Genomic DNA, 17,288 nt, shown 5'->3' with positions numbered 1-17,288 from the left:
AGGGCCCAGGGCAGCACGGGCCAGCCCACACTGCGATATGTGTGCGCACTAGGTCCATGCAGCAGAACTGGTCTGCAGTGGTCTTGGTTAATCCTTGTCACTGGACCAAGACCTAGCTCTGTCAAGCCCGTGTGGTGGCTGGTGTGCAATGGTCACCCCACGTTAAAAAAATCCATGCATAGACATCGTCCACCCTTCAAGATTTAGTTCGGACCTGGAATTTTAGGTCCATCATTGAAACACCTGTGAACTTTTTGACTTGGAAGCAAGTCATCCTCGGTTGGAGGGACTGCCTATGATGATGATGACGATGAATGGCGGAGCATGCTCGAGGGGCCGTATAGCCTTCTCCTGTTCCTATTTCTTATGTTCTTATGTAAAAAGATGAAAACAGCGATTATGAAGTACAATAATCTCAGTCTGAAAACACACCAAGACTACAAATCCCAGAGCCCTATTCCAAAGCAGTCTCCTCCCTTTGGTTCTCACTTGCACGTAATATCTGATAATGTCTCTGGCGAATGAGGTTGTGTTCCGGAAATAACAGGTACTGCAGGAGAGACGGGACTCGGAGCGGAGAAGGCAGTTTCCTGACAGCAGTTTCAGGGCAAGTGCACAGCCTTCACACCGGGGAGCGGGGGAATCCCGTGGGAGATGGCGTGATTCTCACCTGGAGTTTTTGTTTTCCATCCGCACAGGTGAGGGGAGAATGGAGCCAGTGTTGAGCCAAGCCGGTGTGATCGAGTTTCTGGTGGACGCTGGAGGCAAAGTGAAGAACTCGGACCTGCTGTATAACTTCAGGAACGAGCTGGCACAGAACGATGCGCAGCGCAAGCGAGAAGCCCGGGAGCTCTTCAAAAGGTTTATTAATAACGTGGCCGTGGTGCGCGAAGAGGAAGGGGTCAAGTTTGTGGTCTTGAAGAAAAAGCTGCAGCACCTGCTGACTGGCCCGCAGACTTTCTCTCCAGCTGTACGGCAAGAAAAAGAGGAAGTGCAGGCGGCCAGGGCTCTGGGGAAGGTGGAGAGTCTGGGGGACCTGGTGGAAGCTAGCCAGGCTGTGGGGGGCTTCCAGGAGACGGGGGCTCGGCGGAACTCTGCGCCTTCTGCACTTTCGCCAAGTGAGCTGAGACCCCTGGCCGGCTCGTCAGATCACCTGGAAAGCGAAAGTCATGCTGACACCGAGGCCGTCCTCCCTGCTCCAAAACACGGCGATTCAGTCGCGCAGGGGTGGGGGAGTTTGACAGAATTGCAGCGTCTGCTCCGTTCCAACAGCGATAGCCTCGAACAGATGGTGGAGCAACAAGATTTGAAATACCAGAATCTCCCCTTTGAACAGCAAGATCCTGCTGGCGAGGGCTTATCGAGGGAGGATCTTTCAGCCTCGGCATGCCCTGTCCTATCTGAAGAAGTGGAGTCTCTGAATGTTACAAGCAGGGGCAATGCTGTGCTTACCACTGACGTTGTTCCCGAACCTGAGCACTTGGCTTCTCTTCCTCCTCCTTCTCCAACAGAATGCAATGATAGCACTTTAAGTTTTGAACAAAAGATTGGAAACTATGAAGCCAAGTCCAATGATGTCAGTATTCAACCAGTTACACAGAAGACATCAGCTCAGAAGCCCAAACCATATATGTACCCGCTACGCCTGCCTCCAGACTCCAATAGATATGGCATGTGTCACAGAGGGCAGGGAGATGAGGAGAAAGATTTGGAAGATGTCGTTCAAATCAAAAATATGTGTCCACCAGTTTCAGGTGACCAAGATGCTCCTAAGGTACCCAAAATGAAAAGGAGCCAGCCCACCACAGAGATGGGCTCTAGTTCTCCTCATTTAAAGAGAGCTTCAAGGCTTTTGAAATTGCCTGAAGATGCTCGTTTCTCTGATCAAGTCCCCTTGGAAGCTGTTGAACATGAGTGGATCATGAAAACTGCCTTGGGCCACTGGACCCAAGTGTCTGGACTGCTGCTGAGAGACAGTTATTTGGCTGAGAAGAGGGATTTCATGACCGGCTTCACAGCTGTCCACTGGGCAGCAAAATCTGGCAACAGTGAAATTATGTGTTGGATCATTGATACCGCAGAGTTAAATGGTATCAAAATGGATGTCAACTCCAAAGCATATGGTGGTTACACACCCCTGCACATAGCTGCTATACATGGTAAAGAGAATGTCATTATTGAGCTGGTACAAAACTATGGAGCAAAAACAACTCTCAGAGACTATAGTGGCAAGAAGCCATACCATTACTTGAATAAGGATAACTCCTTCAAAGTGAAGCAATTGTTAGGGGACCCGGAGACTTTCATCAGCGAATCTATTCCTCAGAAAAGGGGATCAAAGGTGGCTTCCTCCATCCTGAGCAGCACTAACAATCTTCTGGGTGCATTGGCTGATGATATAAACTTCCAGGAGTTTTCCAAATCATTGAAAAAACCAACTAATCTAAGCAAGTTCTTTACTGCTCCAACTGGACATAAGAAAAGAGCTAAAATGCGCACAAACTTTACTTCAATGAATGAAGAGCCAGAAGAAGAGAGAGAAGAGATTGTTCTGAAGCGTCGACCTGTGACTGAAATATTCTTCTGAAGATTTTTTTTAGTAACTTTTAAAATGAGCATAATGGATCAATGGAGAGCGTCTTAACATAGAAACTTAGAAATTAGGTGCAGGAGTAGGCCATTTGGCCCTTTGAGCCTGCACCAACATTCAATAAGATCATGGCTGATCATTCAACCTCAGTATCTCTTTCCTGCTTTCTCTCCATACCCCTTGATCTCTTTAGCCGTAAGGGCCACATCTAACTCCCTTTTGAATATATCTAACGAACTGGCCTCAACAACTTTCTGCGGTAGAGAATCGTGCTGTGTTAATGTGTTAGCTGATCTTCTCTCTGGGAGCGTTTGTGGGTCAAAATGTAATCTTAAGCATTAACTAAGTTTTAAAAATTCATATAGTGCTGCTATATATGCATAGCAGCTAGTAATAAAATTGCTAATTTCTGGATTTTTTTTAATGGTCAACTGGATATCTGATGCATGCGAAAACACGAGAGTAGAAATGCTGCTCCTGTGGGAAGTGGGTCAGAGTTCTGGTGGTGTTAGCAGAGATGTTACAGTGCTGCCCCACAGATTGCAGTCCAGGAGGAGTTGCTGCTTCCTAACTTCACTGCCATTACGACCACAAGTTGTTTTTGGGAGCATCTGGGTTATTCCCAGGCAACCCTGCGAATTTCAACCAGCTCGCCCATTAGTCCCAATAGGTCCCCAGCATCAGTTCTGTTATGGGCCTCCTGAAAGCCATAAAGTTGGTAAGGACCCAAGCGAATCAATCCCAGAGTGATCTGTTTCTGGACCACCATTCCTTGTGGGGAAATATCTTGTTATAACTTAAATGTTCAGCTGAATAATGCCCCGGGCTCCCCGCCCCAAATCCCTTTGCAGCAGTACTGACGTGGCAAGATGATTTGAGTTTCTGGTGGCAAAGTGGTCAAGCACCCAGAATATTCAAATGATCATGTCACTGCAGTTTGAACTGGGAGGGCACAGTGGTGGGCAAAAGTTCCACTCCACTGCCAGCTGTATTTTCACCACCTATGTTTAAGAATCTTCAACTAAAGTTATTGAGAAATTTACACAGTAGAGTTTCGGTTTATTTGACTATGGAGTGCATGCACTCTGTCATTTGGGACGTACCAGTCATACACAGGTCGAGAGAGTTTAGGCGCAAATTGGCAATAGCCCAAGCTTCTGGACCCCAAACATGCACAGATGTAACTGCTGGTGTTTAAACAGGTAAAACCTCTCAGCTTACCAGCACAGAGCACTTGTGAGCTTCCTGCTGCTTATCCAGTTAGGACCAGCCTACCCCTTAGGTTATTGCTTGCATGGTTATCCTGATCTGAGTAGGAATAATACTGGTCCCATTGATGAGTCAGTACCCTGGAGTGCTGCGGATCAGCCTGGCTTGTGTTGAATTACTGAGCCCTCCAGAGAGCATTGATTTAATTCCAATCTTCTATTGTAAGCTGTGCCATTTTGAGGGTACCTTAATCCCAAAGAAGGATATGTATTAGACAATTCACAAGTGGAAATTAGAAATGGAGCTTTTGCCTTTTAGTGGTATGCACTGGTTTTGTATCATACCACATACTTCTTTGAAGACTTCACACATTTAGTCTGTGGATTTATCCGTTAATAGATTAGCCCAGTTTACTGTGGTCAATTTATTTCTCATGCCTTCAAAGTTTGCTTTACTTACATTTAAAACCATGGTTTGTGACTCTCCCTCTCAAACCTAATATCAAATTCAATCATAGTATGGTCATTATTTGAAAGATTCTCCCTTACCGTTAGATTTCTCACTAACTTTGGTTTGTTACTCATCACTAAATCCAGTATGTCCTCCTGTTCCCTTGTCAGTTCTAAAACTTACTGTTTTAGAAAATAAAGAAAAACTAGAGAAATTTCAAAAGCTTTATTTAAATAAAGTTTACTTGTATTTTTTTTAACAGTATGGCTATGTTTGTTCAAAAGCAAGTGAGAGAAAGCTACAGAGAGAAATTTACTTCAGTTATGGCAGTCAGTGCTTATTACATTCTGGTGGCTGCTTTATTTGAATCCACTGAGAAAAGTGAAATTGTGACTTTAAAAAAAAAAATTTGTTCCTGGGATGTGGGAGTCGCTGGCAAGGCCACCATTTATTGCCCTTCCTTTGTGTATAATAGTTTGAGAGTTTTTGAAAATTATTTGAGTACAAACTGGCCAATGTATGCGAGTAAGCTTAATTAAAAGTTTACAACTACATTTTTAAATCAAAGCAATTCATTTTTTTTACTTCAGAAAGCGTGTGGAACTGAGAAACAGAGGGAGCAGCTATGGTAACAGAAAAGCAAAGTATAGACTTAATCATGTCATTGTAAATGGGGTAGGAGGCCAAGAAATTTTTAGTAGTCAAACCTTACGGGTGGGTGCTTATTTTCCCCAAACCATGGGGAGATGTCTGGCCTCTCATTTATATAACTAATGGCAAGAATTCAGCAGTCTGAGGAATCCAGCCTGTGTTTCCCCGTGCCGCTGAACCTTAATATTGAACTAGTAAATCTCCCATGACATTGTACATAAGTGTTAAGACTAAGTGCCGTCCATGGGTAAAGCAGTGTTAGAGGGCAGGATGTAGTTATACCAGCATGTGTAGATATAATTCCCATTTTTAAGTAATGCATTCCTCTATTTAAACAAAAGCAGTAGAAAATGCTGGAAGTTAAAAGAAAAATATTCTAGCAAAACAGCTGATTGGTACTGATGCATCCTGGAAAATTAGGCACACAAAATACTTTGACAACACAATGAAAATTCAACTCACCAAGTTACAGCTCTAGGCAAAAAGTATGAACCATATGCAGACTTTCAAGTAAAAACTATAATGAAGGAACTAAAATACATGAAAGACAATTCATTGGCTAAATTTAATTATGTTTATGTAAAAACAGTATAATTTTTTTAACTTTTTGGTTAAACCCTCATTTTCAACATTAAAAATGTAAGTTTCTGAAAGTATTTTAGCGATGGTGCGAACCCAGTGGTCAGATTGTGCATCATCATCAGATTGTGCAATCACAGGATGATGTACGCATGATAAAATAAGAGACATCATGTGGCATTCAGTACGACACCTTTAACATTGAAAAGGCCTATCATTGGAGAGTTTTTTGATTATATTTCTGCAAAGCACTTTGGAATAATTTTTCCAAATTAAAGGTACCCTATAAATGCAAGTAGTTGCTTTAACAGTTGCTGTAGGTTACTTAAGATTTCAATGAAATGCCAGCCCCCTGTTTCAACTTTAATATGTAATAGTTGGTTTAATGTTTGAGGATTAGGGATTCTTTAGTTTAAATCTATTGATGAAACTGGTCTTTGCATGGAGGATAGGAATGTCACAGATCTTGTTTTTGGTTTCATATTTCTGGGTGTGCTCATATTACTCTGCCTATACAAGCAGCAGCTAAACATGTGATTGTACCTGGAGACATCTTCAGTAGCTGTATACTTTCCAAATGTTTAATGAGCTGATAAACTCTATGGCAGTGATTTTAACACCAACCATTTGGATGATGTTTGATTTAAATGCAGCTCAGGCCCATGTAATATTTTCAGCAATCTTTTCTTTTCAATGCAAGTCTCTTAATCTATCTTTTCACTTTACAGATGCTTAATATTTTGAGTGTAGACCAGTCTTTTCTCGTTAGGGATTTGCATTTCCAGCATTTGCAGTCTTTATTCTCTCCATTTGTCTCTTAAGGTATTTTGCTTCTTGATCTGCCCATGATGTGTGTGAGAGAGCAACTAGGGATGGTGAATAAATGCAGCCTTACTGCCCACATTCTGTGAACAAATAATTTAAAAGAATCACAAGGTCAGTTTAACCAGTTCACTAAAATTGCACGCTTTATATCAAGAGTCAGGAAGTTATGTTCAGTTATGTAAACTGTAACCAAGTGCTGAGGAAGGTGCTCGCCACCTTTGGAACCACTGTCAATTCTGACCAAAACATTGCTGAAAGGTTAAACTAATAAAAGATCGTAGAACAGTGCCAGAAAATGGTTCCATGACATCAGAAGACAGCCAATGAGAAAATTACAGCCAACCATCAGGCTCATAGAGGCACCAGAAGAAGCTCTGACACCTGTGATGCCTACGGAAAAAGTTGTGGCTCAACACTTTTTTTCCTCTCCAGCTTCTCTTCCAACCAACCCCCCTGAACTCTCTTCTGAAAGTGGCAACTCAGGCTAGGGCAGAAGTTCCATCGGCAGCCCTTTGGCCATAATTCCTATATGAGGCTTAATGATGACTATTAGAGTGTGGGTGCCATCATACCTGAGCCCACTCATGCGACAAGGTACCACATAAAAGGTTACTGCACAAGATAAAAGTTCATGGGGTTGGGGGTAATAGCATGGATTGAGGATTGGCTAACGAGCAGAGAACAGAGAATTAGGATAAATGGTTCATTCTCTGGTTGGCAATCAGTAACTAGTGGGGTGCCGCAGGGATCAGTGCTGGGACCCCAAATATTTACAATCTATATTAACGACTTGGAAGAAGGGACTGAGTGTAACATAGCCAAGTTTGCTGATGACACAAAGATGGGAGGAGAAGCAATGTGTGAGGAGGACACAAAAAATCTGCAAAAGCACATTAACAGGCTAAGAGAGTGGGCAAAAAGATGAAGTATAACGTGGGAAAGTGAGGTCATGCACATTGGCAGAAAAAAATCAAAAAGCAAGTTGTTATTTAAATGGAGAAAGATTGCAAAGTGCTGCAGTACAGCAGGACCTGTGGGTACTTGCGCATGAAACACAGAAGGATAGTATGCAGTTACAGCAAGTGATCAGGAAGGCCAATGGAATCCTGGCCTTTACTGCAAAGGGGATGGAGTATAAAAGCAGGGAAGTCTTGCTACAGCTAAACAAGGTATTAGTGAGGCCACACCTGGAATACTGCATGCAGTTTGGTTTCCATATTTACAAAAGGATGTACTTGCTTTGGAGGCAGTTCAGAGAAGGTTCACTCGGTTGATTCCAGAGATGAGGGGGTTGACTTATGAGGAAAGGTTGAGTAGGTTGGGTCTCTACTCATTGGAATTCAGAAGAATGAGAGGTGATCTTATCGAAACGTATAAGATTATGAGGGGGCTTGACAAGGTGGATGCAGAGAGGATGTTTCCATTGATGGGGGAGACTAGAACTAGAGGGCACGATCTTAGAATAAGGGGCCGCCCATTTAAAACAGAGATGAGGAGAAATTTCTTCTCTCAGACGGTTGTGAATCTGTGGAATGTGCTGTCTCAGAGAGCTGTGGAAGCTGGGACATTGAATACATTTAAGACAGAAATAGACAGTTTCTTAAACGATAAGGGGTTATGGGGAATGGGCGGGGAAGTGGAGCTGAGTCCATGATCAGATCAGCCATGATCTTATTGAATGGCGGAGCAGGCTCGAGGGGCCATATGGCCTATTCCTGTTCCTATTTCTAATGTTCTTATGTACATTTTCAGCAGGGGTCAATGTTTCGAGCTGAGGAATGGAAACTAACACCAATTTCTCTGTCCCAATACAATGACATGGATGTCTGGATGGCAATTGGCTAATTTAGTTTGATTAGGAATCAATCTAGGACCTTCTGGGTCTGTGTAGCTCAGTGTCACATCATGCAGTGCATTTGCCCACTGAGACATTGGGAAACTGACTTACATTTGGGCGGGAGTTTTGTTGAACACAAGAGTACAAAAGCTGCCAGCAAATGATAGTATCAAGCAAGGATTGATGGATCAAGTAGAAGGAGGTTACTGATGAAGCAATTCCAAATCAGTTGATTATTAACTGGGATCTGACTGGTGCAAATATTGTTCCAATTTCTCAATGGATAATGCCATTTGAGAGCTCGATGACAAGCAAGAAAAGATCACCTTGTTACAAATTAATTGCCCAACTATTGTTGGTTGTGCCTTCTGTTGTCTCAGCCCTAAGCTCTTGAATTCGCTCCTTAAACCTCTCTACCTCTCTTTCTTCCTTTAAGACGCTCCTTAAAATCTACCTCTGTGCACAAGCTTTTGGTCACCTGCCCTAATTTCTCCCATGTGACTCGGCGTCAAACGTTTTTGTTTTATAGCACTCCTGTAAAGTGCCTTGGGACATTTTACTATGTTAAAGGCGCTAGATAAATACAAGTTGTTGATGTTGCATCACCATGGCTGACGATTTTCTGCCACTGCAAGTCCTCTGTGCAGGTTAAATAACAGCCCACCACCCAAATTATGTTTCCTAGTAATTGGTGTATTGCATGTGACTATAATGATTTGTCTAATGAGACTACAATGAACAAAAATATAATGAATTCTTTATTCTGTACATCAATAGGAAGCAAGAATAATTAGAAAACCAAAATCAGTCAGCCCAATTAATTTGTGATCCTTTGGTGGTTCTTAATACACGAGGCAGGAAATCTTAGACAAATCGGGCAGGATCAAAAATTGTGCTTCTACCACTACTTCACTGCCCTGACTGGGATTTCACCACCACTGCCCACTTGTTCCCTGTTCACCACATGCAAATGACAGCAGGCGGCCAGGTCCCATTGCAGAATGTTCTTCTCTCCACCCGAGTTATTGCTGCTTCCCTGGGCCATAATAATGGAAGGCAACAGAAAGGACTGAGACTTTACCCAATGGAGAGGGAAGACCTTGTAGCAGCTTTCACTCTCGCCAGTCGGCCTCAGAGATTTACCTGCTGAAGACCTTGGTCTCCGCGAGGTCTTTGGTGGGTCTTCATTTCAGATCTTTGGGGCGTTTCTGCCGGGATTCTCGGCTTTTGCACTGGCGGGCTCCCTTTTGTTAGCGTGAATCCAGTTGGGAGCCCACTGTGCATATTTAATGGGCCCCAATATATTGGAGCAGAGGTGGACATGGAACTTCGGCCCCACTGCAACTCTCCCGCTAAAGAGGAGAATTCCCAATCAAATCGTGCATATATCAACTCCATCATTCTGTTGCAGATATGGATTTACCATGAGCAGCCCAGAAAAGACAGAAGATAATAAAATACCAGTTGTTAAAAGAAACACTTGCATTTATATAGTGCCTTCATGATCTCCGGACGGCTCAAAGCTTTTTACAGCCAATGAAGTACTTTTGGAATGTAGTCACTGTTCTAACATGGAAAACGTAGCAGCCAACTTGCACACAGCAAAGTCCCACAAACAGCAATGTGATAATGACCAGATAATCTATTTTTTTTGTTATGTTGATTGAGGGATCATCAGCATCATAGGCAGTCCCTCGGAATCATAGAAACATAGAAACATAGAAAATAGGTGCAGGAGTAGGCCATTCGGCCCTTCGAGCCTGCACCACTATTCAATAAGATCATGGCTGATCATTCACCTCAGTACCCCTTTTCTGCTTTCTCTCCATACCCCTTGATCCCTTTAGCCGTGAGGGCCATATCTAACTCCCTCTTGAATATATCCAATGAACTGGCATCAACAATTCTTTGCGGTAGGGAATTCCACAGGTTAACAACTTTCCGAGTGAAGAAGTATCGCCTCATCTCAGTCCTAAATGGCTTACCCCTTATCCTTAGATTATGTCCCCTGGTTCTGGACTTTCCCAACATCGGGAACATTTTTCTTGCATCAAACCTGTCCAGTCCCGTCAGAATTTTATATGTTTCTATGAAATCCCCTCTCATCCTTCTAAACTCTAGTGAATACAGGCCCAGTCGATCCAGTCTCTCCTCATATGTCAGTCCAGCCATCCCGGGAATCAGTCTGGTGAACCTTCGCTGCACTCCCTCAATAGCAAGAACGTCTTTCCTCAGATTAAGAGATCAAAACTGAAGACAATATTCCAGGTGAGGCCTCACTAAAGCCCTGTACAACTGCAGCAAGACCTCCCTGCTCCTATACTCAAATCCCCTAGCTATGAAGGCCAACATACCATTTGCCTTCTTCACCACCTGCTGTACCTGCATGCCAACCTTCAATGACTGATGTACCATGACACTCAGGTCTCGTTGCACCTCCCATTTTCCTAATCTGCCGTCATTCAGATAATATTCTGCCTTCGTGTTTTTGCCACCAAAGTGGATAACCTCACATTTACCCACATTATACTGCATCTGCCATGCATTTGCCCACTCACCTAACCTGTCCAAGTCACCTTGCAGCCTCTTAGCGTCCTCCTCACAGCTCACACCGCCACCCAGCTTAGTGTCATGTGCAAACTTGGAGATATTATACTCAATTCCTTCATCTAAATCATTGATGTATATTGTAAAAAGTTGGGGTCCCAGCACTGAATCCTGCGGCACCGCACCAGTCACTGCCTGCCATTCTGAAAAGGACCCGTTTATCCCGACTCTCTGCTTCCTGTCTGCCAACCAATTCTCTATCCATGTCAGTATATTACCCCCAATACCATTGCTTTAATTTTGCACACCAATCTCATGTGTGAGACCTTATCAAAAGCCTTTTGAAAATGCAAATACACCATTTCCACTGGTTCTCCCTTGTCCACTCTACGAGTTACATTCTCAAAAAATTCTAGAAGATTTGACAAGCATGATTTCCCTTTCATAAATCCATGCTGATTTGGACCGATCCTATCATTGCTTTCAAAATGTGCTGCTATTTCATCTTTAATAATTGATTCCAACATTTTCCTCACTACTGATGTCAGGCTAACCGATCTATAATTACCTGTTTTCTCTCTTCCTCCTTTCTTAAAAAGTGGTGTTACATTAGCTACCCTCCAGTCCATAGGAACTGATCCAGAGTCGATACTCAAATATTTAACATCCAGACAATGACCAGTCACTCATTTCATTGGCTGAAAGGCACAAATTGTCTAACAGTTTCTTTCGATCCACTTCCAATCTTCCTGCATCTCACCAATGCATTCACTATTTCTAGGGCCACTTCCTTAAGTACTCTGGGATGCAGACTATCAGGCCCCGGGGATTTATGGGCCTTCAATCCCATCAATTTCCCGAACACAATTTCCTGCCTAATAATGATTTCCTTCAGTTCCTCCTTCTCACTAGACCCTTGGTCCCCTAGTATTTCCGGAAGGTTATTCGTGAAGACAGAACCAAAGCATTTGTTTCACTGATCCGCCATTTCTTTGTTCCCCATTAAAAATTCACCTGAATCTGACTGCAAGGGACCTACGTTTGTCTTCACCAATCTTTTTCTCTTCACATATGTATAGAAGCTTTTGTAGTCAGTTTTTATGTTCCCAGCAAGCTTCCTCTCATACTCTATTTTCCCCCTACTAATTAAACCCTTTGTCCTCCTCTGCTGAATTATAAAATTCTCCCAGTCCTCAGGTTTGATGCTTTTTCTGGCGAATTTATATGCCTCTTCCTTGGATTTAACACTATCCCCCCCTTAATTTACATAAGAACATAAGAATTAGTAAAAGGAGTAGGCCATCTCGCCCCTCAAGCCTGCTCCGCCATTTAAAAAGATCATGGCTGATCTGGCTATGGACTCAGTTCCACTTATCCGCCCGCTCCCCATAACCCTTAATTCCCTTATTGGTTAAAAATCTATCTATCTGTGATTTGAATACATTCAATGAGCTAGCCTCAACTGCTTCCCCGGGCAGAGAATTTCACAGATTCACAACCCTCTGGGAGAAGAAATTCCTTCTCAACTCTGTTTTAAATTGGCTCCCCCTTATTTTGAGGCTGTGCCCCCTAGTTCTAGTCTCCCTGACCAGTGGAAACAACCTCTCTGCCTCTATCTTGTCTATCCCTTTCATTATTTTAAATATTTCTATAAGATCACCCCTCATCCTTCTGAACTCCAACGAGTAAAGACCCAGTCTACTCAATCTATCATCATAAGGTAACCCCCTCATCTCCGGAATCAGCCAAGTGAATCGTCTCTGTACCCCTTCCAAGGCTAGTATATCCTTCCTTAAGTAAGGTGACCAATACTGCACGCAGTACTCCAGGTGCGGCCTCACCAATACCCTGTACAGTTGCAGCAGGACCTCCCTGCTGTTGTACTCCATCCCTCTTGCAATGAAGGCCAACATTCCATTCGCCTTCCTGATTACCTGCTGTACCTGCAAACTAACTTTTTGGGATTCATGCACAAGGACCCCCAGGTCCCTCTGCACCGCAGCATGTTGTAATTTCTCCCCATTCAAATAATATTCCCTTTTTCCTATTTTTTTTGCCAAGGTGGATGACCTCACATTTTCCGACATTGTATTCCATCTGCCAAACCTTAGCCCATTCGCTTAACCTATCTAAATCTCTTTGCAGCCTCTCTGTGTACTCTACACAACCCGCTTTCCCACTAATCTTTGTGTCATCTGCAAATTTTGTTAAACTACACTCTGTCCCCTCCTCCAGGTCATCTATGTATATTGTAAACAGTTGTGGTCCCAGCACCGATCTCTGTGGCACACCACTAACCACCAATTTCCAACCTGAAAATGACCCATTTATCCCAACTCTCTGCTTTCTGTTCGCCAGCCAATTCTCTATCCATGCTAATACATTTCCTCTGACTCCGCGTACCTTTATCTTCTGCAGTAACCTTTTGTGTGGCACCTTATCGAATGCCTTTTGAAAATCTAAATACACCACATTCATCGGTACACCTCTATCCACCATGCTCATTATATCCTCAAAGAATTCCATTAAATTAGTTAAACATGATTTCCCCTTCATGAATCCATGTTGCGTCTGCTTGATTGCACTATTCCTATCTAGATGTCCCGCTATTTCTTCCTTAATGATAGCTTCAAACATTTTCCCCACTACAGATGTTAAACTAACCGGCCTATAGTTACCTGCCTTTTGTCTGCCCCCTTTTTTTAAACAGAGGCATTACATTAGCTGCTTTCCAATCTGCTGGTACCTCCCCAGAGTCCAGAGAATTTTGGTAGATTATAACGAATGCATCTGCTATAACTTCCGCCATCTCTTTTAATACCCTGGGATGCATTTCATCAGGACCAGGGGACTTGTCTACCTTGAGTCCCATTAGCCTGTCCAGCATTACCCCCCTAGTGATAGTGATTGTCTCAAGGTCCTCCCTGCCCACATTCCCGTGACCAGCAATTTTTGGCATGGTTTTTGTGTCTTCCACTGTGAAGACCGAAGCAAAATAATTGTTTAAGGTCTCAGCCATTTCCACATTTCCCATTATTAAATCCCCCTTCTCATCTTCTAAAGGACCAACATTTACTTTAGTCAATCTTTTCCTTTTTATATATCGGTAAAAGCTTTTACTATCTGTTTTTATGTTTTGCGCAAGTTTACTTTCGTAATCTATCTTTCCTTTCTTTATTGCTTTCATAGTCATACTTTGCTGTCGTTTAAAATTTTCCCAATCTTCTAGTTTCCCACTAACCTTGGCCACCTTATACGCATTGGTTTTTAATTTGATACTCTCCTTTATTTCCTTGGTTATCCGCGGCTGGTTATCCCTTCTCTTACCGCCCTTCTTTTTCACTGGAATATATTTTTGTTGAGCACTATGAAAGAGCTCCTTAAAAGTCCTCCACTGTTCCTCAATTGTGCCACCATTTAGTCTATATTCTCAGTCTACTTTAGCTAACTCTGCCCTCATCCCACTGTAGTCCCCTTTGTTTAAGCATAGTACGCTCGTTTGAGACACTACTTCCTCACCCTCAATCTGTATTACAAATTCAACCATACTGTGATCACTCATTCCGAGAGGATCTTTTACTGGGAGATCGTTTATTATTCCTGTCTCATTACACAGGACCAGATCTAAGATAGCTTGCTCCCTTGTCGGTTCTGTAACATACTGTTCTAAGAAACAATCCCGTATGCATTCTATGAATTCCTCCTCCAGGCTACCCGTGCGATTTGATTTGATCAATCGATATGTCGGTTAAAATCCCCCATGATTACTGCCATTCCTTTTTCACATGCCTCTATCATTCCCTTGATTATTATCCGCCCCACCGTGAAGTTATTATTTGGTGGCCTATAAACTACGCCCACCAGTGACTTTTTCCCCTTACTATCTCTAATCTCCACCCACAACGATTTAACATTTTGTTCATTCGAGCCAATATCATCTCTCACAACTGCCCTGATATCATCCTTTATTAACAGAGCTACCCCACCTCCTTTCCTTTCTTGTCTATCCTTCCGAATTGTCAGATACCCTGTATGTTTAATTCCAAGTCTTGGCCACCCTGCAACCATGTTTCTGTAATGGCCACCAAATCATACCCATTTGTAATGATTTGTGCCATCAACTCATTTACTTTATTTTGAATGCTGCGTGCGTTGAGGTAGAGTGTTTTAATACTAGCTTTTAAACCATGATTTTTAGTTTTGACCCCTCCTGCAGCCCCTTTATCTTCATACATATTGTCCCTTCCTATCACCTTGTGGTTTACACTTCCCCCAGTGCTACTCTGCTCCGTTGCCTCCTGCCTTTTGCATTCTTTTTTGGGGTCCTGTTCATCTGCGCTCTCACCCACTCTAACTAGCTCAGAGCCCTCTCCTGGATTCCGAATACTCCTCGCATTGAGGCACCGAGCTTTCAGGCTTGCCTTTTTATTACACTTTAACCCTTTAGAATTTTGCTGTACATTGGCCCTTTTTGTTTTTTGCCTTGTGTTTCTCTGCCCTCCACTTTTACTCATCTCCTTTCTGTCCTTTGCTTCTGTTTCCATTTTGTTTCCAACTGTCTCCCTGCATTGGTTCCCATCCCCCTGCCATATTAGTTTAACTCCTCCCCAACAGCACTAGCAAACACTCCCCCTGGGACATTGATTCCAGTCCTGCCCAGGTGCAGACCATCCGGTTTGTACTGGTCCCACCTCCCCCAGAACCGGTTCCAATGCCCCAGGAATTTGAATCCCTCCCTGCTGCACCACTCCCTCCCTGCTGCGCTATCCTGCGATTCCTACTCTGACTAGCATGTGACACTGGTAGCAATCCCGAGATTATTACTTTTGAGGTCCTACTTTTTAATTTAGCTCCTAGCTCCTTAAATTCGTCTCGTAGGACCTCATCCCTTTTTTTTACCTACGTCGTTGGTACCAATGTGCACCATGGCAACTGGCTGTTCTCCCTCCCTTTTTAGAATGTCCTGCACCCGCTCCGAGACATCCTTGACCCTTGCACCATGGAGGCAACATACCATCCTGGAGTCTCAGTTGCAGCCGCAGAAACGCCTATCTATTCCCCTTACAATTGAATCCCTTATCACTATCGCTCTCCCACTCTTTTTCCTGCCCTCCTGTGCAACAGAGCCAGCCACGGTGCCATGAACTTGGCTGCTGCTGCCCTCCCCTGGTGAGTCATCCCCCTCAACAGTACTCAAAGCAGTGTAATTTCCCTTGTTAGCCACGGTTGAGCCACCTTCCCCATTTTATTTTTACTCCAGACAGGATGTACAATTGTTGAAGTTCATCCATGTGATCTTTAAATGTTTTCCATTGACTATCCACCGTCAACCCTTTAAGTATCACTTGCCAGTCTATTCTAGCCAATTCACATCTCATACCATCGAAGTTACCTTACGTTAAGTTCAGGACCCTAGTCTCTGAATTACCTGTGGCACTCTCCATCTTAATAAAGAATTCGACCATATTATGGTCACTCTCCCCCAAGGGGTGTCGCCCAACAAGATTGGTGATTAGTTCTTTCTCATTACACATCACCCAGTCAAGGATGGCCAGCCTTCTCGTTGCTTCCTCGACATATTGGTCTCAAAAACCATCCCTAGTACACTCCAGGAAATCCTTCCTCACCGCATTGCTACCAGTTTGATTAGCCCAATCAATATGTAGATTAAAGTTGCCCATGATAACTGCTGTACTTTATTGCGCGCATTCCTAATTTCATGTTTGATGCTGTCCCCAAGCTCACTACTACTGTTTGGTGGTGTGTACACAACTCCCACTAGCATTTTCTGCCCTTTGGTATTCCGTAGCTCCACCCATACCGATTCCACATCATCCAAGCTGATATCCTTCCTTACTATTGTGTTAATTTCCTCTTTAACCAGCAATGCCACTCCAGCTCCTTTTCCTTTCTGTCTATCATTCCTGAATGTTGAATACCCCTGGGTGTTGAGTTCCCAGCTTTGGTCACCCTGGACCCATGTCTCCGTGATGCCAATTACATCATATCCATTAACTGCTATCTGCGCAGTTAATTCGTCCACCTTATTATGAATACTCCTCGCATTGAGGCACAGAGCCTTCAGGCTGGTCTTTTTAACACACTTTGCCCCTTTAGAATTTTGCTCTAATGTGGCCCTTTTTGCTTTTTGCCTTGGGTTTCTCTGCCCTCTACTTTTACTTTTCTTCTTTCTATCTTTTGCTTCTGCCCCCATTCTACTTCCCTCTGTCTCCCTGCATAGGTTCCCATCCCCCTGCCATATTAGTTTAACCCCTCCCCAACAGCACTAGCAAACACTCCCCCTAAGACATTGGTTCCTGTCCTACCCAGGTGCAGACCATCCGGTTTGTACTGGTCTACACTACAAAAACTTGCTTCCACTCTCAAAAATGAATCCTTAGGTGGCTGAACAGTCCAATACGAGCGCCACAGTCCCTGTCACAGATAGGACCGATAGTTATTGGGGGAAAGGGTGAGTGGGACAGGTTTGCTGCATGCACTTTCCGCTGCCTGCGATTGATTTCTGCATACTCTCGGCGATGAGGCTCAAGGTGCTCAGCGCCCTCCCAGATGCACTTCCTCCACTTAGGTTGGTCGTGG

General features: G+C 43.6%; 1 protein-coding gene across 1 annotated transcript; it reads left to right on the top strand.

The window, feature by feature from the left end:
• The first annotated feature begins 568 nt into the window (after positions 1-568).
• LOC139262040 (ankyrin repeat domain-containing protein SOWAHA-like) lies at positions 569-2,963 on the top strand. Its single transcript, XM_070877201.1, has one exon. It carries the CDS (start codon positions 710-712, stop codon positions 2,585-2,587), a length of 1,878 nt encoding a protein of 625 aa, XP_070733302.1. The 5' UTR covers positions 569-709; the 3' UTR covers positions 2,588-2,963.
• Positions 2,964-17,288: the final 14,325 nt, after the last annotated feature.

The sequence above is a fragment of the Pristiophorus japonicus genome, chromosome 4 (genome assembly GCF_044704955.1).
Source record: "Pristiophorus japonicus isolate sPriJap1 chromosome 4, sPriJap1.hap1, whole genome shotgun sequence".
Classification (NCBI taxonomy): Eukaryota; Metazoa; Chordata; class Chondrichthyes; family Pristiophoridae; genus Pristiophorus; species Pristiophorus japonicus.
Note: the sequence above shows the minus strand (reverse complement) of the source record. Positions and strands in the feature narration are given on the sequence as shown.

Excerpts from the sequence above, each read along its gene's own strand:
- LOC139262040 (XM_070877201.1), top strand. The coding sequence starts at position 710 with ATGGAGCCAGTGTTGAGCCAAGCCGGTGTGATCGAGTTTCTGGTGGAC.